The 26,346-nt window shown below is 31.2% G+C and overlaps 5 protein-coding genes and 1 long non-coding RNA gene across 8 annotated transcripts; 3 read left to right on the top strand and 3 right to left on the bottom strand.

Moving 5' to 3' along the window:
- Positions 1 to 2,625: 2,625 nt before the first annotated feature.
- On the bottom strand, positions 2,626 to 6,158 carry LOC114191659 (uncharacterized). Of its 2 annotated transcripts, none has more exons than XM_028080979.2 (5): positions 5,950 to 6,158; positions 4,927 to 5,260; positions 3,820 to 3,924; positions 3,664 to 3,711; positions 2,626 to 3,099 (listed from the first exon to the last, which is right to left on the bottom strand). In XM_028080979.2, the coding sequence occupies exons 2-5, from the start codon at positions 5,200 to 5,202 to the stop codon at positions 2,860 to 2,862; spliced, it is 669 nt and encodes a 222-aa protein (XP_027936780.2). In that variant the 5' UTR covers positions 5,203 to 5,260; positions 5,950 to 6,158; the 3' UTR covers positions 2,626 to 2,859. The 2 variants fall into 2 exon arrangements, with proteins under 2 accessions (XP_027936780.2, XP_027936781.2); XM_028080980.2 differs by lacking the exon at positions 5,950 to 6,158 and adding an exon at positions 5,514 to 5,746.
- A 5,218-nt stretch (positions 6,159 to 11,376) lies between these two features.
- On the bottom strand, positions 11,377 to 12,209 carry LOC146884806 (uncharacterized). Its single transcript, XR_014996655.1, has 2 exons — positions 11,943 to 12,209; positions 11,377 to 11,781 (listed from the first exon to the last, which is right to left on the bottom strand). It is a non-coding gene; the product is annotated as an uncharacterized LOC146884806 (long non-coding RNA).
- Positions 11,793 to 12,713, top strand: LOC114190692 (uncharacterized). Its single transcript, XM_028079674.2, has 2 exons — positions 11,793 to 12,081; positions 12,189 to 12,713. Exon 2 carries the CDS (start codon positions 12,252 to 12,254, stop codon positions 12,603 to 12,605), a length of 354 nt encoding a protein of 117 aa, XP_027935475.1. The 5' UTR covers positions 11,793 to 12,081; positions 12,189 to 12,251; the 3' UTR covers positions 12,606 to 12,713.
- Positions 12,714 to 16,305: 3,592 nt separating this feature from the next.
- LOC114192589 (WAT1-related protein At1g09380-like) lies at positions 16,306 to 18,366 on the top strand. The gene is made up of 7 exons (XM_028082357.2): positions 16,306 to 16,587; positions 16,677 to 16,739; positions 16,867 to 16,983; positions 17,075 to 17,327; positions 17,401 to 17,559; positions 17,638 to 17,789; positions 17,893 to 18,366. Exons 1-7 carry the CDS (start codon positions 16,409 to 16,411, stop codon positions 18,113 to 18,115), a joined length of 1,146 nt encoding a protein of 381 aa, XP_027938158.1. The 5' UTR covers positions 16,306 to 16,408; the 3' UTR covers positions 18,116 to 18,366.
- Positions 18,367 to 19,148: 782 nt separating this feature from the next.
- On the top strand, positions 19,149 to 22,369 carry LOC114191120 (ADP-ribosylation factor-like). Its single transcript, XM_028080303.2, has 7 exons — positions 19,149 to 19,317; positions 19,862 to 20,019; positions 20,203 to 20,273; positions 21,340 to 21,459; positions 21,741 to 21,859; positions 21,955 to 22,036; positions 22,119 to 22,369. The coding sequence occupies exons 2-7, from the start codon at positions 19,872 to 19,874 to the stop codon at positions 22,122 to 22,124; spliced, it is 546 nt and encodes a 181-aa protein (XP_027936104.1). The 5' UTR covers positions 19,149 to 19,317; positions 19,862 to 19,871; the 3' UTR covers positions 22,125 to 22,369.
- A 1,213-nt stretch (positions 22,370 to 23,582) lies between these two features.
- Positions 23,583 to 26,062, bottom strand: ABCI20 (non-intrinsic ABC protein 9). Of its 2 annotated transcripts, XM_028080298.2 has the most exons (7): positions 25,671 to 26,058; positions 25,449 to 25,582; positions 25,111 to 25,230; positions 24,563 to 24,658; positions 24,324 to 24,476; positions 24,172 to 24,249; positions 23,583 to 24,066 (listed from the first exon to the last, which is right to left on the bottom strand). In XM_028080298.2, exons 1-7 carry the CDS (start codon positions 25,849 to 25,851, stop codon positions 23,830 to 23,832), a joined length of 999 nt encoding a protein of 332 aa, XP_027936099.1. In that variant the 5' UTR covers positions 25,852 to 26,058; the 3' UTR covers positions 23,583 to 23,829. The 2 variants fall into 2 exon arrangements, with proteins under 2 accessions (XP_027936099.1, XP_085532249.1); XM_085676123.1 differs by lacking the exon at positions 24,324 to 24,476 and having other exon boundaries at positions 25,671 to 26,062.
- Between the last annotated feature and the right edge of the window lie 284 nt (positions 26,063 to 26,346).

The raw sequence follows: 26,346 nt of genomic DNA on the forward strand, positions 1-26,346 counted from the left end.
AAGTGAAACCACATGGTTTGTAGGATGTTAATGAAACAAGGGGGCTTCTCCCTGCACCCCAAAGCATTTCTCCTGTACCCCCAAAACTTTTTTTGTTTCCAATTTTACCCTTAAATGAAGAAAGAGAAAACACAGTAAAAAAAAATAACTGCACTCTTACACCCAGTCAACACGAATCTGCTTTTGTTGTAGGCCTCTGCACCCCCAAAAAATGCCAAAATGGATGACAGAATCCGCTTCAAGATTTTAAATATATTTTTTAATTTTTGTTTTGTTTATTTATTATGTTTTCATATATTTTAATATATATCTAAAAATAAAGTAATATATATATATATATATATAATTTGATTTGTAAATAACTTTTTCAAAAATAAATGTAATTATAAAAATAAATAAAACTAAATGATAATTAAACTTTAAATTAGATAAAAGAACGAAATTCCAAATCCGTTTCTGTTTTTTTTTTTAATGAAACGGAACGTGGAATCCGTTTCGCACAGAGCTGAAACAGAATTCCAAATCCGTTTTTATTTTTTTTTTAACGAAATGGATTGTGGAATCCGTTTCGTGTTTATGTTTTTCGTGCTGAAACGGAATATGTATTCCGTTTGGTGTTTTTATTGGTTTATATTTTGTTTTGAAACGGATTTTGTATTCCATTTCAGAAAAAAATTTGCAATTTTTTTTATGAAACGGAATACAGAATCCGTTTCAAAACAATTTTTTTTATGAAACGGAATACAGAATCCGTTTCATAACGTTTTGAAACGGATTCTGTATTCCGTTTCATAAAAAAATTGCAAATTTTTTTGAAACGGAATACAGAATCCGTTTCAAAACAATTTTTTTTATGAAATGGAATACAGAATCCGTTTCATAATGTTTTGAAACGGATTCTGTATTCCGTTTCATAAAAAAAATTGCAAATTTTTTTGAAACGGAATACAGAATCCGTTTCAAAACAATTTTTTTTATGAAACGGAATACAGAATCCGTTTCATAACGTTTTGAAACAGATTCTGTATTCCGTTTCATAAAAAAAATTGCAAATTTTTTTGAAACGGAATACAGAATCCGTTTCAAAACGTTATGAAACGAATTCTGTATTCCGTTTCCCATACAGCTCTCACGACCACGAACCACACAAACCACAATGAAACTGAGCAAAAATTTTAATGAAAGCTGGATGATGGAGAAGAAACGGAGTAGAAGAATACTAAATAGTAACATATAATAACGTTTTGGGGGTGCAGGGACGTTGACGCAGTAAATGAAATTTACTGCGTCCGTACCCACTTTCACCCATTCTCACAGTATATTAAATAAGGGCATAAACGTAAATTTTGGGGGTACAGGAGATTTCTTGGAGGTGCAGGAAGAAGGCGTCATGAAACAAATGTAGGATGTTATTAAATTATGACACATTAACATCTTTTCTCCTCACTTTGGTGTTGCATGGACTCTTAATTCTCTCTTTCTTCCCTTATTTCTTTGTTCTTTGCTCGTTTTTTCTTTATGGTGTGGCAACACTACTTAATGTTCTCATTCACCATCATGACATTGCATGAAGTCTTCTTTCTCCCTGTGCTCTTATTTGTTCTCATTCTCCATCATCATATAGCAGGAACTCATCCTTCATCACACCACCTTTTGTACCTTTGTGATAGAGCACATAAGCGTTCCTGAGTCATTTTCTTTTTCCTCACACTATCATCCTTTACACTTCTCACACTTGTCATAACAAGTTAAATTTTTTTTAATTTATTTGATTTTTACATTTTAGAAAATATAGGAATATATGTGTTACTTAAAATATAAAACTATGTTATATATATATATATATATATATATATATATGTATGTATAAAAATCACTAAGTTAGAATTTAGTTACATTGGGTAGTTGTGAATTTTTATTGTAATTTTGCAAGGTTGAAACAAAATAAACAAATAAATTTTAAAGAAATACATTCTACGCTAGTCAAGTCTATAATCAATGTAAAAAGTATTATATTACTCAATATAGAAAATATCATATTAGATTGATTATATTTTCAACTAATGTAAAAGATATCATTTATGTTCATTTTATACAGATAATGTAGAAACATCCTTATTTTTTTAAAATTACATTTCATTGATTGATGAATCAATTGATATAGTATTTTCTTTTTTGTTTTACATAATAAGTATGTTGAAAACTCTGGTTGGTGACATCTAGATGATTTTGCGGTTGATATAAAGCGTTCAAAATAATTAATATAAAATATTTAAAATAGTCCACTTAGAAATCTTCTATTCTAGCTAAAGAGAATGAGGAAGTAAAATTTGTTAACACTCAATATGTCTCTATTCATGAACTCATTCTCAAAAGATTGGTTGTCCTTTTTTAGATAAGACTCTTGTGTAGTTGATGATATTTTTTTCCCCCTAAAATATCATAATATCAATTGATATGCAAGTTATATGCAATTCCAATTTAATTATCTCAAGTAGGTTCAACATACTCTCACTGCATAAACTGAAACAACACTCAGAATTATTAGTTTTCAGTTTTACTGAGGTGTACCTGATACAATTCATTCATGCAAGTTACAATGAAAGATAAGAGCAGAGCACTATGGACAACCAAAAGGAACAAATATTCACAAGGTGACACTGAAGATGTCAACAACAAGTTTTGACAATTTGCCGAAGCCTTTAATCATAAACATTCACTGATAAAGCAAACACCTCTGCTACACATGCCATTTGCAATAAATCATTTTCCACCTCAAAACAATATCTTTTAATATCATCTCATTCAAAGTACACTCATCCACTTTCACCAGAACATTTACATGATCTGAAAATGTTTCTAGCATGATGAAACAAGTACCTCTAGCAAGGAAGCAGCAAATTGCATTTGGGTCTCTTCATTGATTGTAGAGAAGAGTGGCACGTGCACAAAAAGGGATTTGATCCCGTTCTGCTCCGAAAAGCGAAGGGAATGATAGTAAACATAGTTGCACACAAACCTGCCTGCATCATCGGATGTCATTACATTATAACCCTTACTTGTCAGGACTTTGGTGAAGTCCTCCACGGGAAGTGTAGTCTGCATAACAGTTAGGACACAAAATATCAGAGAATAATTATGTTAACTCATCATGTTTTTTGTATGCAAATCAATAACTTTGTATTTTGAATCTGTGCATGTCTCCATCAAGAGGCACAGACTGCTAAACCAAAAACTTTTTCTATAATTCCTTACTTTTAAGTTTTTGACAAATGAAGAACATAAAGGGTCTAGAGCTATATCCCAAAATACAGTCGAAAAGTCTGCTAAATGATATCAAATACGGTTTATGTAAAGTTAAACCAAAACCTTTTTCTAACTCCTTCCTTTTAAGTTTTGACAATAGAAGAACATAAAGGACCTAGAGCTATATCCCCCATATACAGTTTAAAGATCTGCTAAATGATATCAAATATGGTGTATGTAAGCTACAGCCTTATGACCATCAAAATAATTCAACAAAAAACAGGCACCTTAAAGTACTTGTATGCTATAAATTGAACCTTAACATTACAGTATCAGGACCAATAGATTGACACTAAACCAAACAGCAAACATCAGTTCAGGAATTTAAGTGTCAGTAAAATAAGTGAGTAAATTTACCTCACGTATTCGTGTAATTGGACCATCTGAAGGAACAATAGGCACTTTCTGCAACATAAAATTGTGGAAATTTCACTAAAGGAGGACATAGTTCTTAAAATTAGGTTTGATGAAAGCTGGTTTATAATGCATATATTAAAGTGAATCCAATTTAACCTGGGGTTTCCATCCCATTTCATCAGGGCAGCGGAAGGTAGCTTCATTGACAGCTTGACGCTCTATAGCAAACCTTGTTGCACCACTATTAACCCCAAAATGCAGCTAAATGACAAAAAATCAGAAACAGCCAAAGAATAAGATTATGGATGCTAAAATGAAAGAAAATTTACTCCAATGACTACAGATTTAAGATACATGAATGATTCCAACTCGTCAATTGAATAAAAATGCCTCAGAGTTAAGCTATCAGTTATAATCCAACTCCTTCTAGTTCAGGCTTAGTATCACAGTTAAGGTATTGAGAATGAAATCCAACAGAGGTTTCAGTTCTAATCCAAATTTTTCAAAGAAATCTCAGTTGATAGTCTAGTGATTATCTCTCCTAAACCTTAATTGTCTGAATCTAACTACTCTAAGGTTGGTAATGATTGTACATATGTAACAGATCATGAATGTAATGAAATACCAGCCATTTTTTTCATAGACATCAACAACAAACAGTACTTATTTTAACTTTGCTAGCTTTAATGGAGCCAAATCCTAATTGTTGAATCTATCTGAATATAGATCCAGCTGCTTTAAATATTAAGATACCAATAATTGTACAATAGCTCTAAAAGAGAAACTTTGGTAGAGCAGAAGAGACAGACTACACTTGCCATGGTTTACATTCTGAGTTGCTTATTGAGATATTAAAAAAAAAATACATTTGCCCGCAGTTACTGCAAAACGAAACAGGTGTAGGCAGGTGAAGAAGAGAAAGTTCTTCACAACCATTTGTAGGATAAGAAAATCGAGTTTCTCTGTGATCAATAATCAACTTAAGCACATTACCCTTTGGAAAAGTTAAATGAAAAGAGATTAACTAATTTTACTTTATCATTTTTTCTGCTATAAATGTTTATGGTAAATTTTATTTAAATGGATCCTTAGTTTCATACTGTGTTAATGATATTGTCTCACTTTTGGTTTTTTATTTGTAAACAATTCACCTAGAAATTCATGGAGAGGTAACAATCTTGATCTGATATTATAACCAATAACTTCATAAAAAGATTAACAAGAGAGCATAAACTGAGAACCTATATAATATAGGAAACTCACCCAGATAATTCTGTTGGAACTTGGAGATTCAGACTCCTTGGAAGTAATGGCAGACTGCAATGTCTGATAGAGGGGAACGAGTGCTCCTTGACCAGCAGTCTCAAGAATGTTGCAGCTTCCAATAACTAACCCTTTTGGCAAACCCTTCTTCTTCAAATACTCCATCAAATTATTCACAATTGTCTCCGTTGGATTCTCTGAAACCCCATGGAATTTCTTGAAACCTGTTACATGAACTGTTGTTGTTACAGCTGCTGGAGAACCTTCAGACCCCATCTGCTGATGATGGTCTGTTAATATTCAAAGCTTCAAGGACAAACTATTTCCTGAATACCTGCATTAAATGATGAGAAAAATTGAGTGAAAAAGGAACAAAAACTGAATTGGTTTCTTCCTATTAGGTGGATCACATACTAAACAGAATCCATCTCACAATCCTAAACCACAGAAGCCGCCCCTATCAAACTTTATTTCAACCCAGAATTACTTCGATGAATTGCAAATAATAATAATGACAATAATCAAATTTCAGGGTTTTTTTGGAAAAACAAAAAGAAAAAACAAATTGGAGAAGGTGAAAAGAGCACCCCACGTAACCAAACCCAAAAAAGTCGCTAATTTGGCAAGGGCAGTTATCCTAATTTGAGGAGGCAAGGTGGCAGCAAGAAAGGGCCTTCAAATAATCTTGCAGGCAAATCAAAGATTTCAATTTTGACACAGAAGAAGGATAATTGAAGGTCAAAAGAAGGACAAGGACAAAGACAAGGAGACACACATCTATGAGGTTTTTTTTTCAAGATTTTTCAGAAAAATTTACTGTCTTGAGGACCAAGCACATGGCTATGTTATGGCCGAATTACAGTACACCCCTCAAAAAGGAACCTTGGACCAAAACACTGTACATGAAAACCAAACTGATCATTGATGATCGCAAAGCCAAATAATGAATCAGAAAAGAAGATAATTAAGATTAATCGTGCGTTGTGTGTCTGTGAGAGAGAGAAAAAGAGTGTTTTCCCTTACCAGGATGAAAAAAATAACAATATTGAACGTTCAATAAGAGAGATGACACATCCACGAGTCTTATCTACTCAAAGCTCTGATTAACTGGTGAAGATTCCGATTAGATTTATTTAGAGAAAAAGAGAGAGAAGGAAGAGAATATGTATATAATAATAAAGGCTTCGTGGGAGTCACCTTCAAACAACAAAGCATTAACGTCGTACTGTAATGTAATGGATTGTTATCATGTTCATATCATGCCACCTGCAACTGCTCTATTATTACTATAATTATTGTTATTACTATTAATCTTTTTTTTATCATTATTATCTTCACTAATAAATCAACTTATTTTTACCTAATCAACGCAATCTTTAATTTGTGAAAAGTTACACTGAAATTAGAATTAACGTTGTTTCAGTAAACGACACTAATTCTCTAGTATGACAAATTAGCTTAGATTTATTGATAACGTTGGATTGACCCATTAATAATTAACTCATAATGAAAGAGTAAAACACTTTTTTGACAGCACTAGAATTTTTCATCATTATTTGGTAAAATTTACTTTTGACAATTGTTAATATGTTCTTATTTAATTAATACATGGTTTGACAATTGTTGGAAAAACTTGTAGTTATCTAATCATTAAAAAAAAAAGTGATTAAATTTGATGGTGGGATTATTTTTGTATTCAAACACATCAATGACCATTCCGCCGTCCATTCTAGATTATTTTTGCTTTGATTTTCATTAAAGTATTAAAAAAAAATCATTGTTTGAAAAGAAAGTAAGGATTCTTTTATTCGTTTTTTTTTCTACCATTTCAAATCTTCACGGCATGCCCATCATTACTCGTTTCACAATTAAGCATAAGAATATTAAAAAGCCTTCACTTTAATTCGTTTTAAACCAACAACAAACTCTTTTTTGTCCTTTTCCTTTGAAATAAACCAATAGAAAAGTATCCCATCTTATTAATTAAATAGGTGAAAAAGTGAGATAATCAACCCCAACAATCTCAAGGATAATTTCCTAACAAATATATAAGCTTTTAACAAATCCAATGCTACCGGCTAAAAATATTCCAAAGTAACTAATTTATTCAAATAATTATTGTTGTAAAATACGAGTTGAATTTTCTACTTAATTTTCTATAACATTTTTTTTCTAAATTAATTGTTATTATTGTTTTTATTGGATTTCGACAAAAGTCTTCGCGGTGAATTAACCCTAAAGATTTATTGCTGATGGATTAAGCTTTAAAAAAAATCAGGGAGGAAATCTACTTGTAAAAATATTCTTCAATACTTAAGTCGATCGGCAAGAAAATATAGTATATAAATAAAGTATATAGATAAATAAAAGTTATTCTTCCTGTTATAATATATATAATCAGCAATTATGTTAATGTTTCATATATAATAACAGGATAATGAAATAATAATTATATAAAAAAAATAACAAGTGTTTATATTCACCGGATTGAGTCGAAATCATCCAAACTTTATATTTTTAAAACTAAATCTCTCTATTAAAACTGACTTTGGACATTTACTTGGCCGTACAATTATTGTTATGATTAAAAAATTGTTGAAATGTATCATGTGTTAGATCTACAAATAATCAATGAAAATATTGAATTATTATGAGTTTAATTATGGGCCAAAGGATTAGGCCAGCCCAATCTGATTCGGCTATGACCGAAAGTTGCCTACTAAATACATTTTCTTCTGATTATTTATCATTTCGTTCAGTGACAGACAGATATCACTCCAGAGCATTATTCATTATTTTTTTTATTCAGGTAATTATCTTTTTTAATAATATATTTATAAAATATTACTTCCTAAAATATCTCACCTCTTTTATTTTATACCGGTATTATTGGATAGTTTGTTAAATTTTAAATATTTAAAAATATATAATTTGTTTGTTAAAATAAACTAAAACATAATTAATTTTAAATTAGATAGATTAGACAAACACATAAAAAAAAAAACTTATTTCAATAAAAAAATAATTGTTACCAAATACACTCCAAAAACTGACAAAATATCATCACTATATGCATCACTCATTCATTTCCAATGGGTCCCATGTCTGTGTATGTGAGGTTTTTTTTTTTTATTCAATAAAAAAGCTAGAATATCCGAATTAGTAGTAACTAATAGTATTGATCAAGCATTTACACATTAATGCATTCAGAGTATACCTTAATATCAATAACACAAATTAGATCAATAAAACAGACTCTTGTGTCTATACCTCAACATCAAGCAGAGTAAAGAGAAAGGGTTTTGAACATGAATTTGTATTTGAGTTTTGTAATCACACTAATCTAAATTATCAAACGTTATTGACTTTATAATTGATCTTTGTGCAATTGGACACAATAATCTCCTCCTGTTCTTAAAGTTAATATATTTTTTTTTAATGTAGAAGTAAAACTTAAAAATGATAAAAAAGTATTCAACTTATAAGAAATAATGAATTTAAACATGATTAAAAAAGATAATACATTTTTTATTTCCATGAAACTTTTAAAAATTAGTTTTAGCCTCTTGTTCTATTTATAATATTTTTGTAGTCTCTAAAAGAATACAAACGTGTTGTGTTAATTAAAATGTCTAACTTCTAAGTTGGTGTGTCCTTTTTTAATTTTTATATTTTGTGGGAAAGGACAAAAAGAATGGTGATGTAGTCGCTCTATTCAATTGCGAGCATCATCACATCCCTGTTCCATTCCCTGATGATATCATGATATGGGCCATATGGTGATGTAAGCCTGGGTCAGGCCCTCTTCGGCCCACATGAGCCTGGCCCATACGGTAAGACTGGGCTAGTTTCGGTCCTGTCCGTTATTGGTTAGTCAAAAAGAAACTCGTGAACTCGAATTCGTGACCCGTCCCGTTAATTGAACACGCCGATTATTTGACCCTCGACAATTATTTTTTAAATTTAATTTTATATATTAATATATTTAATTATATAAACATTTTTAAATCAAATTAATTATTTTTGGATAAATAAAATAACTAATATAAATATATTTTATTATAATTAATAATTTAAATTTAATTTGTAAGATCAATTATTTAAGCTACAATTCTATATTTATATACTTAAACAAATATAAATAAAAAAGTTAACACTTTATATTAATTATTATTTTAATTTATAATTTAAAAAAGGTCAGTTAGTCAATCTATCCTATTCCATTTTTTATCTGCCAATTTTAACGACAAGACAAATGAGAGGCCAAAGCATGTGAAAAAGTTAAAGATTCAATTTGACCCATTTGGTTAGTTGAGAGGCTGCCAAGTTGTGACACTTTATAATTCCTTATTTTTAGTTGTTAAATTTTGACTTAATATATTTTTCTAATTTAATATTATCTTAATATTTTAAATTTTTTAATTTTATATGATTCTTAATAAATGAATTCATTTTTCTTTTCAAATTAATGATAATAATGTTATTACATCGATATGTATTGTTCAATGCGTCAATTTTAATTTTACATTGAGAACATTTAAATTAAAATAATGAAATAGAACTAAAAACTCTGCTGCATGCTGGAATTTTTGTGTTGTGCCTTTAAAATCACTTAATATTTTTAAGACGCGTGTAATAAATAATAAAAGAAATCCAACAAAAATCTTAACAAAGACATTCTCTCTATATATTATTTTTATAAAGTAAGTAATTACAATAAATATATTGATCTTAAAGTAATGTAATTATCCACATCATTTTTGTTTAAGTGAAAAAAACTTTCTTTAACCTAAAATATAGATTCTATTTTAGGGAAAAAGTAACTCACTTCGTCATTATTTCTTCAACTTATACATGCCTCAAAAACACATTTTTATATAGAAGGAAAAATTAGAGACAGTCAAGAGGTAGAAAAGGATTGATTTTAAGTGGGAGTGAAAATTTCTACATCAACTCCTTTTCTTTATATTCAATGGCAATATAACTTTGAAACACTTTTTGAATAAAGAGCTAAATATGAAACATGAGATTGATGGAAGTGGAGAATTATAATTCTCCCATTTATGTATCATTTAGAAAAGACTAATGTTATTGTAAATGTTTTCAGTTAAAAAATTGCTCAAATATCTATAACGATGTTGAAAGAGTTAAAGTTGATTCAATAATTTAAATATATGAATATGATAGTAGAATATTCAAATAATCATATCAGTTTTACACTAACAAAAATCAAAGGATTGTACCATACTCATGCATTAAGTAGTTAGTGTATTCACAACACAGATATGTGATATTCTATATTACCAATGTAAGTAATATTATTTTGTTGTTTCGAGTAAAACCAAAAGTAGATATTTTTAAACAAAGTAATCCGAAGCATGGTTATGCTTTTCTGGAGACCAATGTTAGAAAAATTCGATAAATGTTTCGTGTCAGCAATACAATAAAAATATGAACAAATTGATGCGTTAAAATATTAATAATTAACATATTTTACAACATTTCAAAGTCTATTTACTCATACACATGCCTATGTAATTTCGATTGCCAGTAATAATTATTTGTCATAGTTGATTTAACAGGAAAAAAAATATTGAATATTGGTATAGTTTTATCATAATTTATATGGGTGCGGGATGAAATAAAAGAAAAAGAAATATAAATTAAAAATGGAGTAAAACTAACAACTAAGTAAGTTGTACAGAAATAGTAGAAATTAAGCGACTTTTTTTTTCAATTTATTTATTAGACTAATAAAATAGTTTTTTTTTTATAATAATTAGAGATGTCAAAGCGGGTCAGGCCCGTCAGTCTGTTAAGAAAAGGATGGACCAGGTTGGAATTTTTAACCCGTCAAACCGCTGTAACTCAGCCCGCTTAGCTCACCAGTTTACGGGCCAAAACAGGTTGTCTGTCTTGACCCGCCAACTTGGTTTTTTTATGTTTAAAATTAAAAATAATTAAAAAATATTTTTATATTATATAAATAAATTTATGTATATAAAAAAGATTTATAAACAAAAATTTTAACAAAGTTAAACAGAATTAAAAAAAAAGGAGACGGGTTAGCCCGCCGGTTCGTCAGTTCATCCTAAAACAGAACAGGTTATAATATCCAACCTATTTATTTGTGACAGACTAGTCTAACTCAGTCTATTTTTGGCAAGTCAAGATTAATCGGACCAAAAAGATCAAATCGACCTATTTTGTCACCTCTAATAATAATAAAATCACCGATGTAATAAAAATTAAAACTTATTTCTACATTACCTTCAAATATACGGTACCTTCGATAAAACTGTTTTAATTTCTATATATTATATAAAAAAATTAAACATTATAAGTAATTAAAAATAGCTTGCCGCCACCTTAGAGAAAAGTACTCTTAATAATTACCCACTCCATGATGGTTCAATCTCCTCCGTCCGTCCTCTCTCCCAACAATCACACTTCAAATAACTTTATAATAATTAATTCACAATAATCGATCAATCGCCACCATAATTGGTTCTTTCCTTTTCCCTAAAATCCAACTAATCAACTACAGTTCTTTTTCTAAAATAAACTTACCAAAAAAAATGAACATATATAATGTTTTGGTACACAAACACATGCAAAGATACTTTCAGAACTAAAAGAAAAATAAAAATCACTGAGTATGATGAAGACAGAGACGTGTTACCTCCTTGTTGAGACAAACAAATTTGTTGAGATTTTAATTTACTTTCTGATATTTTTTTTCTATTAGGGTCCATCTCCATCTGCAGCATGACCCACCAAAAAATATTATTCTTCTTCTCAATATCTTCCCAAAAGTGCATCCCTTCTTCTCATAAAAGCAACCCTCCTCCATTCCTACACCATTCCACTCTAAGCTCATAAGTAAAGACACAAAATTTTAATATTTTAAAAAGTATTTTCCATAATTAGAAATCAAATGAGTGACCTCTAGAAATTACAAATTAACAAAACTCTTTTTTCAATTATGAGAAGGATATAATAGTTTAGAAGGTAACCTTTGGGATCCATCTAACCACCATGGTACCCTTGGTGTCCTCAAGTTAAAACCATGTCTTTAATTACCCCTCTTGCCATTCAATTTGAATGAAGAGCATTGAAGTGGTGAGAGATCCTCTGCATGCTTAACTATGGCAGGTAATAGTAATCATTCCATTCTAGAATCGTTCGCTTTCACTGTATACTTAATTTAATTTGGATTCACTCTGTTTTTTTCTTTTTCTTGTGATTCGTGGTTTACAAAGGCGTGAAGTAAGGAAAAGGGAATAGTGAGTGAGTGAGTGATTTTGCTTTAAGAAGAGAGAAGAATGGAAGGAGGAAGAAGGAAGAGGAAAATGGAGGGGGAGGAAGAGAGTGAGGAGGAGCAGATGGAGAAGTTCTTTGCACTGATTAAGAGCACCAAAGATGCACGGCTTCGGTTGTTTAAAGAGAAGGAAGAAGAAAAGGCAAAGGGTGTTTGGAAACCGAGTTTTGAAGCAGAAGATTTCATGGATGATCAAGAGTTGTTCAAGATTAAGTATAAAGATGCACCAGGTCATTCTGGGAAAGAGACAGAGCAAGACCCTCTGCACAAAGAATCAGCAGAAGCAACACCAACCACAGAGCAAAATGGAAATAACAACAAACCAACCCATGATTTGGACTTAACTCTTTCTTTATAATGGATTGCCTTGCTTCTCATTAATTTCAAGGCTACCCAATTGCTTTCTTCCTTCGGTTTTCCCTGTATTTCTGAAATCAAGATATATATTTTATAGTTTTAATTTTCTTATCTATTTTAATTACTTTTTTAAAACAGTTTTAGTAGTTATTTATATATTATATATGAAATATGTTTTTGACAGTTTTCATGTGCGTGTGAAACTGTCAATGTAATCATTGAGTGTACAACTGCCTCAATTTGTTGAACTTAGCATGTTGGGAGAAAGACCACCATCACTTCAGTGGACCGATTTTCCATGCCAACAAGAAACAAGTCACAACCACAGACATAATAATAATAATAATAATAATAATAATAATAATAATAAGAGAGCGAGGAAAAATTCAGTGGAAGGGATGTACATAAGAAAAGTTAGGAAAATGATTTTTTAACTATTAAATTTGATAATTTTTTTTATAAGTTTAGATTATATTTTTTAAGTGATTTTTTATTTTTTTTATTTTTTTATTTTTAATATTTTAAAATCATTTAAAAAATAACACATCACATTATAAAAAAGTTATTAAAATTTAGTAATCATAATATCGTACGAAAAATTATTCCAAAATGATACTTTTTCACGTACAAAACATTGGACACAATCAAAATACAATTTACAACAGTGATGGTAACATTTATACATAATACAATTAAAACCATCACAAAAATAAGAAATTCATATCAAACAATCACAGAAAGTAAAACAAAATTTAATTAAAACTAGAAATTTCTAACCACTCTAATTTTTTTTACATGTAGTATCAAAATCATTATGCTCCTTACCTATAAATTCAATACCGGCAAAATGTGATGTTTACACGTGATCTTTCGGAATGCAAAAGTTGCATAAAGCATAATAACTATGGTAAGGAGCACAAAGCTTTTGTTTTTCTCATGATGAAAGAAAAAAAATGTATATTTTGAAAAATTTTCTGTCAATTATTTTTATTTAAACCCTAAGCTTACAATGATTTGTGATTCCATTCCTTTCCAAAAATTTTCATTTTTCTTTCAAACCGGTGGATTTAAGTAAGAATTCAAGTTTTCTCTCTTAACTATTACTCTTTAAACCCTAACAACCTAGTTGTGTGCCATTTCATTTTTTTCTAAAAACTTTCATTTTCTTCTCAAACCAACGGATTGAAGCAAAAATTCAAGTTCTTTCGCTCAATAATTTCTTCCAGATTTGTCTGCTTACTCTCGCTCTTCTATTTATTTTAAGTTTTGTTGCATTTGTTTTTTGCTTAGTAATACGTTTCTTAGATTTTCATTTCTTTTTTCTTTTTTTCATAACATGGTTACATTGACAAAAGGGTTTTTCAAATTTGTGTTCACATCTTTATTTTTAATTTGTTAAAGTCTGATTTGTTTACCCTTTATGTTTACCCTTATTAATAAAGTACTATGCATATGTGCCGAAATTGTGTGCTTTGTGGTTGGACCTCTGATAAAGTTTGCATTTAGCTAAGATATTTTTCACACTTGATTTTTAGATTTTTTTTCTTGAAATTGTTGACCAAAACAGACCATGTATTTGGTTTTAGGTTTGTTCTACCAAAACCAAATTTTAATTCAAATTCAAATTGAAATCAAATTGTGCTATTAAAAGATGAGTTTTTCTACGATTACATTTGTTCAAAGTTGCATATTTTCACAATTATCTATTTTGGCGCATGAGTTTCACCATGTCTATTTTCCAGAAACACTCACACTTAATAGTAAAACTGAACTAAAAGAAGTAAAGCTGGAATATCATTGTTCTAGTAGTAAGGTTATTGTTTGTTCAAGATTATGTGAAAGACAAATCTCCATTATGGGAAATTATCCTCCAAGACAAAGAGGTTTTTTAATATATTTTTAGGCTTCAATTTTTAGTTATACGTGTGATTTTTTTTAAAAGAGATCAAATTTAATCTTCAATTATTGAAAAGGTTACTACACATTAAAAAAAAAAAAGGAAAAACTGTCCGAATATGAAGGTAACATTGACCATCTCTTTTTATGGTAAAGGACAAGAGAAAGAATAGAAAACTTATTTAAAGCTTTTAGCTTTAGGGAAGACCCACCTTGTCCTGCTCTTTTATGATTGTGTAACTTGCAACGGAAATACGTCATCCATAAAGATGAAGGAAAATCGTTGATCACAAGCACAATCCATATAATTTGTTTACTTCAATTGAAATTAAAAAAATAAAATTAAAAATTAAAAGTTTGTTTGAGTGAAAACGTAAGTTGAGAACAAAAAATTATGGACCATAAAAATAGCCATAATAATTCTGGAAAAAAAAGGAGAGTTAGTTTTTAGCTTTTCAAAAGTTAAACTATTTTAAACATAAAAAGTAAATCATAATTTTTTTTATCAAATTTCTTTCGACTCAATAACTTCAAGGTTTGAGTAAAACTGAAACATTATAGTATTGTCGGTGTAAGCACGTTTACAACAAGCTAGTTACGCCAAAAAGTAACACCAAAGAGATACGTACCGAACGTTTTCCTTATGTGTATTGAGATTGTCCTAAAAGTAAAAGAAAGATGGCACGTGTTAAAATAAAACTTGTAAAAGTAATATAGCTCATATACTTTAAATATGTAAGAAGTTGATATAGTTAAAATTCCATTTCACAAACACGCACTCCAAGTTTCAAATGATCACAAGCCATGCATTTGCTTATATATATTACAGTTTGTGTGGTGACCTTTATTCCAAACGAGGAAGAGGTTCTGGTGCAAAAATGTCTTAATCCAATTATTTCTAAATCTAAGATTACTTCTTAAAAAAATTAACAAATTCTTCTTAATTTTAAAGAAATAATGATTTTTATAAAATGCAATTTGAATAATTGTAATTTTTTCTATTTATAAGTTTTCAACTTTAAACAATAACATATTCATATATTGTCTGAGTGTTTAACTGGGTACTTGCATATTTTGTGTGACTGCTCTTTTTAAATTTGTCGCTTACAAATGTGAAGTAACCTAAGTAATGTGCTATCATCTATTGATTAAGCTCAATATACACATTTATTTATATACATTTATGTTTTTATAATCAATGTTTAGAGAAAAAAGTTACCCTTTCTAGGAGTTAACTTCAAATACTTTAAGATGCACATAATAACATTTATATATTCTTGTAAGTCATGCATACAGTAACTAACACTTAATGTATAAATGATGTCATGTTTAATGTGATTTAAGTATACTATTGTTTTATCCTTCTCAATAAAAACCTAAACATACAAAAAAAAAATCTTCAAGTATGAGTCTCTTGTATATTTGTTTAATTTACTTGAATTTCTAATTATTTCTGTCAAATATGGATATAAATCTCATATTCAGTAAAATATTAAATAATATTATATTAAAGTTTTGAATTCTCTTATATGAATTTCATTATTGTTAAATCTCTCATGTGAATTTCTAGACACAACATCAGAGACATTCATACTAATAATTACCTAAATTTGTTGTATTTTTCAATAGAAAAAGGCTCTTGTCATTTATATAGACATTGGCAAGAATGTTGGTGTTTGCGTAAGTAATTAGGCAATGTTTACGGTTCTTGTTTCACTTTTTACTTTAGGAACACTTGCGACTGTTTTCTCACGCTAATGCTGTATATCCACGATATCCTATACTTGTGTATATATTTGTACACAGCGACATACATATCTCATACTCTACAACATTTCATTTCTCATCCTTTGAACTCTTCTCTTGAACTCTCGCCAAATTCCCAAGAAGAACCTTTGAAGAGAGAATATGGGTGGTGGTAGCGTTATGCCACTCTTGGTCATGATTCTTGTACAACTGATTTATGCAGGGATGAACTTTTCCTCAAAGCTTGCGATACAATCTGGGATGCACCCTCTTGTCCTTGTTGCTTATCGTCAAATTTTTGCCACTTTCTCCGTAGCTCCTTTTGCTTATTGCTTTGAACGGTAATACACATTATACCATGCACTAATTACCTCCCTTAAACACTTTTACTTACACATTAACACCTATTATTTTCGTTTCCTTTCAATAGGAATACGGCTCCCCCAATGACAATGCGAATTGCGATGCAGATATTATCATCTTCCTTAACAGGGTAAGTTTAATCTCGTTAATGTGTTTGAGTTATAGTCTAATCAAGATAAAATCTCTTGTTTTGTTTATTGGTTTAGTGTTTCACTCATTCTATTGTTTAGTAATTTTTAGTTTGAACCTGAATGCAGAATAACAGGAAATCAGATACTATATTTCGTGGGTCTTAAGCATTCAACCGCTACAATTGCATGTGCACTAAACAACTTGCTCCCAGCATTCACTTTCGCTCTTGCAGTTCTCTGCAGGTAAGTATATATCAAGCAAACAAACGTAACATTTTCTTTAAAGTACACAAATTCACGTTGTAATTGATTCAATTTATGTTTTTATGAGCAGACAAGAGTGTTTGAGGATGAAGACCAAGGCTGGGGTAGCGAAGGTGTTTGGGACAATCCTTAGTGTGGGTGGAGCAGTGGTTCTATCATTTTACCATGGAAAACTCCTTGGTCTAGGTGAGTCAAAAATTCAATGGAACTATGCTGAGAAAATTGATAGAGAAACCTCTTCTGGAGGTGAAACAAACTTGCTTCTGGGTCCTGTTGCTGTAATTTGTAGCGCTCTTGTTTGGGCAGTATGGTTCATAATTCAAGTAAGCGTCATATAAACTAAGTTACTTAAACTAAATAAACACTGTATCTTAAAAAAATTGTTTCTTTGTTCAGGCAAACATAAGTAAGAGCTACCCAGTTCCTTTTACCAGCACTTTCTACACGTGTTTGATGGCAAGCATTCAGTGTTTGGCCATTGGCTTGTCTGTTGAACGCGAGGCCTCAGCTTGGTCACTGCGCAGTACAATAAGACTTACCTCTGCACTTTATGCGGTATATATATTATACATTTTCTATGATGAGTTGGGTTATTCATTTCGCTAATTTTTGCATTTTACAACGTTGTTTCAGGGAACTGTTTCTACTGGGCTAACGTATGTGCTTCTCTCGTGGTCTATTGAGAAGAAGGGTGCTCTCTATGCGTCTGTGTTCTCCCCTTTGCTGCTTGTCATCATTGCTGTCGTTAGCTGGGCACTACTGCACGAAAAATTATACATTGGCACGTACGAAATTCACGGATTCGCTCAAATTCAATAAAAGTTGTTAATTTTTGTGTTTTTCAATTGATTTCTTTGTTCCTGATTTAAGGTTTTTGGTCTTGTTCAGTGCCATAGGGTCATTGGTGATAGTGATCGGGTTGTATTTTATGCTGTGGGGAAAGAACAAGGAGGTGGATGAGAATGATGGTATTGATGAGATAACGGAGGCAATGGAGGATGATGTGAAAGACCTGGAATTGCAACCTTACAATCCTTTCAACGGTAACGGAAAGCATCATGAGGACGATGATAAAAGGAAAGAGAAGGTGACAGGCAGATTAAGTGCATGAAAACAAAGACGTTTCTATAGTTTAGTGCATTTTGACATGTCATATTTGAAAGTCTAGATCGAAAATTGCTCCTACACATTTCAATTTATTACTTTTATCTAACAACAAGATCGAAGGTCTCTTTCATATTCAGGAAAGATGATTGTACAAGTTACTATAGATGATATGAGTTTTAAAGTAGAAGAATTCCATAGAATTTTTCTTTTTCTTTTATTCCTATCATCACATTATTAGTTTCGTGATACTGATTCATAGTTCTTTTTTGCCTTGTTTTTAATAAATGGCATCCTTATTTCCAAATTTCCCTTCATTAGACTTTTTCTTAAAACAAGCAAGAATCATAACCTGAAATCAAAGTTATTACATAAAATACAGAAATATATATAAATTTAGTTTAAGGACAACAACATATAGATTTTTAAGATAGCTTGAGTTAAAGAACATATTTAACCTAAAAATTAATCGTATCAATAAAATTTTAGCTATAAATGTTAATAAAAAAGATTTGGACTATTACTGAAAAAAAAAAAAATACTCAACCAATAAACTTATAGCTATCACATTATTACATTTTGTTCTATTTTTTATAAACTTACGATTTGATTCTTTATAGTCTGACAACGGTTTTAACATAAAACTTTGTATTCATGTCTTTAAATACTGATTCTTTTATTCTCGTTCACACACATGGTATCAACAATTTTTAGGTTCACACAACGATAACAGTAATAAAAGAGGACAATTTTTAGGTTCATACATAATATAATTTTTTTTAATTCTACAGTATTAAATAATATCATTCTCATTAATTAACATTTTTCTTAATTTCTAATCTAAATAGTATATTTTATCACAAAACGTTTAAATATTTTATATTAATAAGCTATTTTAAAAATATTTTATATAAATAAATTTCCTTTTATAATGTAATCCTTCGGTATACGATCATGTATAATTAACTAGTGTATTAAAGAGTATATAGAATAGACTAGCATTTCTCATTTATTATTATATTAAATAATAATTTTTGGTACTAAAATAACTCAATAATATTAAACGCAAGAAGCATCATTCATTCCCCTTCACCACCACCGTCTGGATTCGCTTTGGAGGGAGCTTCTTCTTGGATCTACCCTCTCCATTTCTCTAATCGTCTCAATTATCTGCCTCTGCTTCTTCTACAACTCCTAAGTCCTCTCTCTGTAAGATTCTTCTCTTTTGAACTGTGACTGATTCATTTTTGCCTCTCGCTTGCTCTAGATCTGATTACCTTTTGTTCAAGTTCTGGATTGAAATCCTCGCCATCTTCTTACGCGTTATGGTAGCAGATCTGTTGCATGTAAAACAGTTCCTCATCTTCAATTAGAAATCAATCACGTTTTTTCTCAATTGCGGAGATCTTAGCTTTCGCATTTCCTGTCTTATGCTCAACGAAGAAATCGATTCGTTTTATTTTCTAATTTCTTTCGTCTTTGTGTTTAACAGACTGTTCATCTTAGCTCGCACCGAATTATGTTATTCTATTTGCTTGATCGATTTGGCGAAATAAATTAACACTTGACACCGCCTTGTTAGTTTTCAAAAATTCTGGGATATCACTTGCTTGTAGTATTTTTTTTTTTTTCTGTCTGAATTTGGAAAATTAAAGTTAATGGTTCTCATGTACATTGATTATGAAAATATGAGATTTGACTGCGACTATCTGATTTTGTTGACATGTGCCCTCCCGTGAATATCTGCATCCAGTTGAAGCAGGATGGGGTTGTCTTTCACCAAGCTTTTTAGCCGGCTCTTTGCGAAGAAAGAGATGCGTATTCTCATGGTAGGTCTCGACGCTGCTGGTAAGACAACCATATTGTACAAGCTCAAGCTGGGAGAGATTGTGACAACCATTCCCACTATTGGTATTCTCCTGAATTTATCTTTTACATGCTTCAGTTTTTGCTGATGTTGCGATTCTCCTTAGTTTTAGAAGTTCTAGTGCTTTTATGATCTGATTCAAACTTACCATCCAACTTCCCTTGTGTACATCTTTTGTTTGTTGAAGAAGGAATTGCCAATTGATGCTGATGTTTGTTGTTATACAGGATTTAATGTGGAGACTGTGGAATATAAAAATATTAGCTTTACTGTATGGGATGTGGGTGGCCAAGACAAGGTCCGTTGCTTGCATATTTGTATTAAGATCTGTTAAGGTTTTGGAGGAATCGTTTATTATTTTTTCCTGTTCCTGTTTTCTTTGTTGATAAAGCACTCTGAACCTAAGATAACAGATGTGAACATGTGGCAGTAACTACTTCTTTCTTTGTTAAACCTACTTTTGGCGATCAACATAAGCTACATAAATCTTCTTACAAGTTTTATTTGAACCATTTTAGGGAAAATTATCAGCGTTGTGCTGTGACTTAGCTTTTAAAAATAATTAAATAGAATTCATCTAAACAGTGGATGGAGCATTTCAGAAAATCACCCGAAAGTTTGATGGGGACAAGAGCTTAATGAAGGCTTCTATGTAGTTGTGGTGAAAAAGCTTCAAGTTTTGATTGTGACAGAAGATTTATAACAATACAAGAAAGATAAAAAATTGGGGAGCAACTGCCACCCGTCTCCCTAGAGAAGCTCCACCACTGCCAATGAACATATACGAGCTTTATGTTTCCTTATTTATAGACATAAGCTATCTTTCATAATTTATTTTAGATTTTGCTGCATAAAATTTATAGGTTTTGATGAAAATATGCTTATTGATAGTCCTATGCCTAGCGGAGTTTCTCTCATTAACACAACACAAACATAAACTACATATTGAACCATCGATGTTTTCAAGTTTTTCCTGTTCATGTTGTGACTTACAGTTTAGATATATATATATATATATATATATATAGACAGTCTGTGTCGAGTAGTGCGTAGTATTTTTTAATGCATTTTTGTTAAGAACGTTCATCATTTGTCCATTTTTTTGCTCTGGAAGTATTTTCCAAATATATATTCTATTTATGTGCTTTAGATTGACTAAAATTTTTGTACTCGTGTGTGGTAGCAAAATTTCTACTGCGTTCTTGTTTACTTTTGAAAATTTTTTGGATGGTTTCTGTGGCTTTTGCACCGTTATTAGAGTACATACAATACAAGGTCTATTAGGTTAGCTTCTAAATTTTTCTTGCCTTCATCTTGATTCTTGCGTGTTAACATTAATGGTCTTTTGTACGGTGCTCTCACAGATTCGTCCTTTATGGAGACACTACTTCCAAAACACTCAGGGACTTATCTTTGTTGTGGATAGCAATGATCGTGACCGTGTTGTTGAAGCTAGAGATGAGCTCCACCGGATGCTGAATGAGGTAAATGGATTAAATTAAGAGCAAGATGAGTGTAAATTAATATGAACGGCATCACCGTGATTGAAATGTCTTGCATGTTCAGTTTTTTAAATAATATTGGATTTGAATTTTGATACTTCTCTTATTCTGTCAACTACATACATGGCATTAGGTATACTCTTTTCATTGGTAATCTTCTGGCTGTAGCCTCTCTCGATTGATCGAGTGTTGATAGTGAAACTGCTGCATCTAAGACTTACATTGTGGTAGAAAATTTATTTATCTACTTGGTTAATTGATAGGATGAGTTGAGAGATGCAGTTCTCCTTGTATTTGCCAACAAACAAGATCTTCCAAATGCTATGAATGCCGCAGAAATCACAGACAAGCTTGGTCTTCATTCTCTTCGTCAACGCCACTGGTATCCAAATGCATCTCTGTTATGTCTGCCGCCTGCTGCCATCTTTATCGATTACTTATGATAATTGGATTTTGGATTCTTCTTGTTCATCACAGGTATATCCAGAGCACATGTGCCACCTCTGGGGAAGGGCTCTATGAAGGACTGGACTGGCTCTCCAACAATATAGCTAACAAGGTAGGCTTAGATTCTTCATCTCTTGCGTTCGATCCTTGACCTGTATAACTGTAGTTGATTTCTGTTTACTTTTCTGGATCAGGCTTAGGGACATTTTTGGGGAACGCTGCTATCTTGTTCGGTTTTACGATTATATTTTGAAGTTGATCGGTTGATGTTCTCTTAAAGCATTAAAGTCGCTTTCAACTCCTTATTAAGTTCTTTTTTGTCTTTATTTAGGTGTTTGATACTATATTATCATAGCAATCGTATTTGTTCCTGTAGAATTTCTAAACAATTAATAATATTAATGAATTACAAACTATACATGCAGCGATCGTGCTTTCCTTAGAATTCTACATGAGTCAATAATCTCAACCATTTCATTTTAAGCCTCGACTACTAGTTGTTCCGATGTACAATGTACCAGTTCTAATTGGTATATGATTTTGATTTCGCGGAAACGTTGGTACTTTTCAATAGTGGTACTGCTATTTTTTTTGCTCAAGAGAAATTAAATTACTTGCGTCATGATCCTAGCTAGGGTGTCAAAATAGATTTTAACACCTGAGTTGGGTTAGAAAAAGAATTTAATTTTTTTTTATGTAAGTCAAATTGAATCTGTTTCACTTAGTTAAATGGATCGGAGTAGAGTAAAAAGTGAATTCATTCAGCAATGATTTTTTATAGTTTTTCTCACAATTTTTTTATTAAAATTATATATTATTTTTAATTATTTATATTAACAATTTGATATTTCTAAATATTGTAATCTTTCTAGATATTATAATGATGTTTAATAATATTTTAATAATTTGAATATTTAATTTATTTTTTTATTAGATTGGCATTTTAATTTTTAATTATTATTTTTATAATATTTTGTAGTGATGTTTAATAATATTTGAATAATTTAAATATTTAATTTATTCTTTTATTAAATTGACATTTTAATTGTTAATTATTATTTTTATAATATTTTGTAAAATAGATAAACATTTTAAATTTATTATTATAAAACAATTGGTCACATAACTTACTTTGATGTAATAAATATATAACCATGGATTATAATGTAATAAATATATAAACAGAACAAAATTTAGTCAACTTTTTAACCTGAAATATTTGGTTTAGAAAAAGTGAACTAGGTAGAATTGATACTCAATTTGTAATGAACCGAACCAACCCGTACGAGGATGACTTACTTTGAGACCTTTAAGCCTATCGTAGTGATGCGGTCGCAGTGCATAGCAAAATCTATGTTACTTAGAGATTGGGAACCCAATATGTCTTTAACCGGCATCACATGATTCCAGGTAAATGGTTTATTTTTTTCCAAAGATGGGGAACGGACATACGTTTTAAAGTGCAATGTTATATTGCTTATGCATTCTAATTCCTATGATAAATAAAGCTTTTCCTTCTTTGTTACTTTTTAAATATAAGGTAAGTGGAGAATTATAAACTCTGTTTTTAAAAGCTTATTTTTCGTGGAAGTGGAATTCTCGGATATCTGGATTTACAGTGAAAGACTCCAACTTAATGAAAAGAACACGAAAGTAACTGTAACGAGAATTTAACGAGGTTATTTTCTTTATTCTCATATATCGGGCACAAATTTGCAAATACTAAGGCCACATGAGACATTACACTTCCAAAGGTACATATATTAATTACCTCACATGTCATGCTTCCTATATAACAACAACTCATCATATATGCCAGAAGGCACTGAAGAAGAAATTTTGTTCTGAAGTTCATAAAAAATAAGACGAAAAAAAAAATGCTGATTGCATTTGAAATTTTATCTACTACCTCAGTACTCGATTAGAGCTGAGGATAAAGTTTTCCTCACCAGCAACGGTGGAATTTAATCGTCCTGCTGCCCAGCCATTGTTAGTTACTCGAACTGCAGCACGTGCAGGATCCCCTGTTACACGGCTTCCCTCAACTTGCTTTCCAAATTCAGGAAGACCAGCTGCTTTTCTTTCTTTTCTTTTCCTTCTATCTTCATCTCGCTCCTTCCGCAGCCAACTTTCTACTGTTCTCTGCATATTCAACACCAATCACCAATACCCTCACATTACTACCAACAAATAAATAATCGATCAATAACTCATTCAAGTCTTAAGATTATGCACAACAACTCTAACCATCAGTGACAATTTGCTAATTTCTTTGACTTTCTCCATAGGCATTGCTAGTTGCAGCTTTCCATGGGCTACATAAACCTGATAAAAACAACATTAAGAATGGAATATGCTAAAACTGACACAAAAAGAGTTCACAAATAGCCCAAACGTACAATATGTGTTGGCCAATCCTCAAGACCGTCAAATATATGTGTTGCATAGATAATGGTGGCACCCCTCTCTTCACATTCCTTTCTTAGAAATCTAAGAAGATCAGCTCTTGCTAGAACATCAAGGTCAACAGTTATCTCATCAAGAAGAAGAACCTATATAAACAAGGAACAAGCTTGTACATGTATGTGTAACGAGGATAAACTGACTTTTTGACAGATCAAGCAAAAGATGAACATACCTTGAACGGTTTGAGAAGACCCATACAAATTTGTACTCTTCTTCTTTGACCATCAGATACTTTATGCAATCTCCATGAAAGATCAATATCCAATACCTACCCAGTTGAACAGAAAAACTATATATAAACAAAGAACAAGAGAAAGTAACAACTTGGTTTTAGAACATATTTCGATAAGTATCTACATAAACACTTCCAGGAAATGAAAAATAAAAGTTTATCCTTAAAGTAGCATATGCGATCCAAAATTATCTTTTAGAAAAAACTGATATGGAGGAATTTCTACAGATTATCTTAGTTTTTGAATAAACAGACCCTAGTCAAGTACCAAGCTCAGTCTTCGTGGAATCAAATAATAATATCAAATTGATGGATATAGAATCAGATACCATATAAAACATATTTAGGTTCTTATGTTTTCCACCACAATGAGTTCCTTATATTTCATTAACATGAACTACATAAGTTAATAGAAACCACATACAGAAATGAACAAATAGTTAAAACAATGGAAAAAGGAGGAAATAATAGGAAAAGATTCATCCAACCTTGATGAGCTCCGCTCTTCTTTGAGGATCAATCCCAGCCACACCAAATATCATTTTTTCAGCAGAAACGTCCATCTGTATTGGCACATCAAACCCCGCAAAAGCAACATCTCGCCTCCACTGATGGAATCAATTTCAAACAATTTAAAGAGTTTTATAGACACAAGAAATAAAATAAAAAACGCAGATCGCAATATCAATTTCCGACAGTCCTAAAGTGTAACTGGGGAGTGGAGCATTTAACTAGTTTCTAATAGCCGAAATGAACATTAGTTATTGATTACATGAACAGCAGTAGTAGAGTAGAGGGTAAAAGTAAAATGAAAGCAGGAACGAACCTCGCCACCGAGATAACAGAGATCACCAGAAGACACCAAAGTGGTGTCGTGAAAAGCTGATCTTCCAAGCACGCGAACCATGTCAGGTTCCACCAAGTGCTTCCCACCCAGTATCTTCAGGATCGTGGTTTTCCCTATAAATCGCAAAGCCAATAAACTTACAATTGAATACAAAAAAGGGGTCAATTGCATATCCCCAAGATTCAGAGAGAGAGAGAGTACCGGCGCCATTGGAACCGACGAGAAGGCAGCGGTCGGCGGAACCGAGAGTGAGAGAAAAGTCTTGAATGAGCGGTGAGGAACCCGGCGGCGGGTGGCCGTCGATGCCGGGGTATGTAAATTTGAGATCTTTAATGACAATTGTTGCAGCTTTTGAATCTGAATGGGTCCCATTACCGGCCATTTTGATTTTAACGTTTAACAGCGAAACGTATCTGAGTGCCTCTGCTTCTGCTTATGCCTGGGAGCTTTTGATTGGCGAATAAATTGATTCATGAAGCGGTGTTTGGTGGCTTTGAGGGGAAGGGAAAGGGGTTGCGTGGCTTCTTCTCAGACACTCGCGTTCGCCTCAGCCACCAACCCAAACGACCATCAAAAATTGAAAACTAGAAAACTCATGTCAATGATGTCTTTTAATGAAAACGGTGGATCTACTTCACTTCTTTTTAGTGACATTTGTCAAACACGGTAAGGATTAATTCTTGGATGATTTTTTTAAAATATTTAAAAAAAAAATAATTTGACATTCATATTAACCAAAATTAAATGAAATATATGATTTGAGAAATTGTTTAACATATATTCAATACCTAACTTGATAATAAGTGATTGAATTTCACAATCTTATTTCACATTTTCAGGATTTATTAATTAATCTTTTCCTCATTTTAGATATTTT

Source organism: Vigna unguiculata, chromosome 7 (assembly GCF_037176805.1).
Source record: "Vigna unguiculata cultivar grain cowpea cultivar isolate G323 ecotype 2 chromosome 7, ASM3717680v1, whole genome shotgun sequence".
Lineage (NCBI taxonomy): Eukaryota > Viridiplantae > Streptophyta > Magnoliopsida > Fabales > Fabaceae > Vigna > Vigna unguiculata.

Excerpts from the sequence above, each read along its gene's own strand:
- LOC114191659 (XM_028080979.2), bottom strand. The coding sequence starts at position 5,202 with ATGGGGTCTGAAGGTTCTCCAGCAGCTGTAACAACAACAGTTCATGTA. Across the intron at positions 3,712-3,819 it reads AAATGGGATGGAAACCCCAG|AAAGTGCCTATTGTTCCTTC; the intron begins GTTAAATTGGAT and ends TTTATGTTGCAG. Across the intron at positions 3,100-3,663 it reads CAATTACACGAATACGTGAG|ACTACACTTCCCGTGGAGGA; the intron begins GTAAATTTACTC and ends ACTGTTATGCAG.
- LOC114190692 (XM_028079674.2), top strand. The coding sequence starts at position 12,252 with ATGGAAGGAGGAAGAAGGAAGAGGAAAATGGAGGGGGAGGAAGAGAGT.
- LOC114192589 (XM_028082357.2), top strand. The coding sequence starts at position 16,409 with ATGGGTGGTGGTAGCGTTATGCCACTCTTGGTCATGATTCTTGTACAA. Across the intron at positions 16,984-17,074 it reads GCTCTTGCAGTTCTCTGCAG|ACAAGAGTGTTTGAGGATGA; the intron begins GTAAGTATATAT and ends TTTTATGAGCAG. Across the intron at positions 17,328-17,400 it reads CAGTATGGTTCATAATTCAA|GCAAACATAAGTAAGAGCTA; the intron begins GTAAGCGTCATA and ends TTCTTTGTTCAG.
- LOC114191120 (XM_028080303.2), top strand. The coding sequence starts at position 19,872 with ATGGGGTTGTCTTTCACCAAGCTTTTTAGCCGGCTCTTTGCGAAGAAA. Across the intron at positions 21,460-21,740 it reads TCCACCGGATGCTGAATGAG|GATGAGTTGAGAGATGCAGT; the intron begins GTAAATGGATTA and ends GTTAATTGATAG. Across the intron at positions 21,860-21,954 it reads TCTCTTCGTCAACGCCACTG|GTATATCCAGAGCACATGTG; the intron begins GTATCCAAATGC and ends TGTTCATCACAG.
- ABCI20 (XM_028080298.2), bottom strand. The coding sequence starts at position 25,851 with ATGGCCGGTAATGGGACCCATTCAGATTCAAAAGCTGCAACAATTGTC. Across the intron at positions 25,583-25,670 it reads CGTCGGTTCCAATGGCGCCG|GGAAAACCACGATCCTGAAG; the intron begins GTACTCTCTCTC and ends TGCGATTTATAG. Across the intron at positions 24,250-24,323 it reads AGGATTGGCCAACACATATT|GTTTATGTAGCCCATGGAAA; the intron begins GTACGTTTGGGC and ends TGTTTTTATCAG.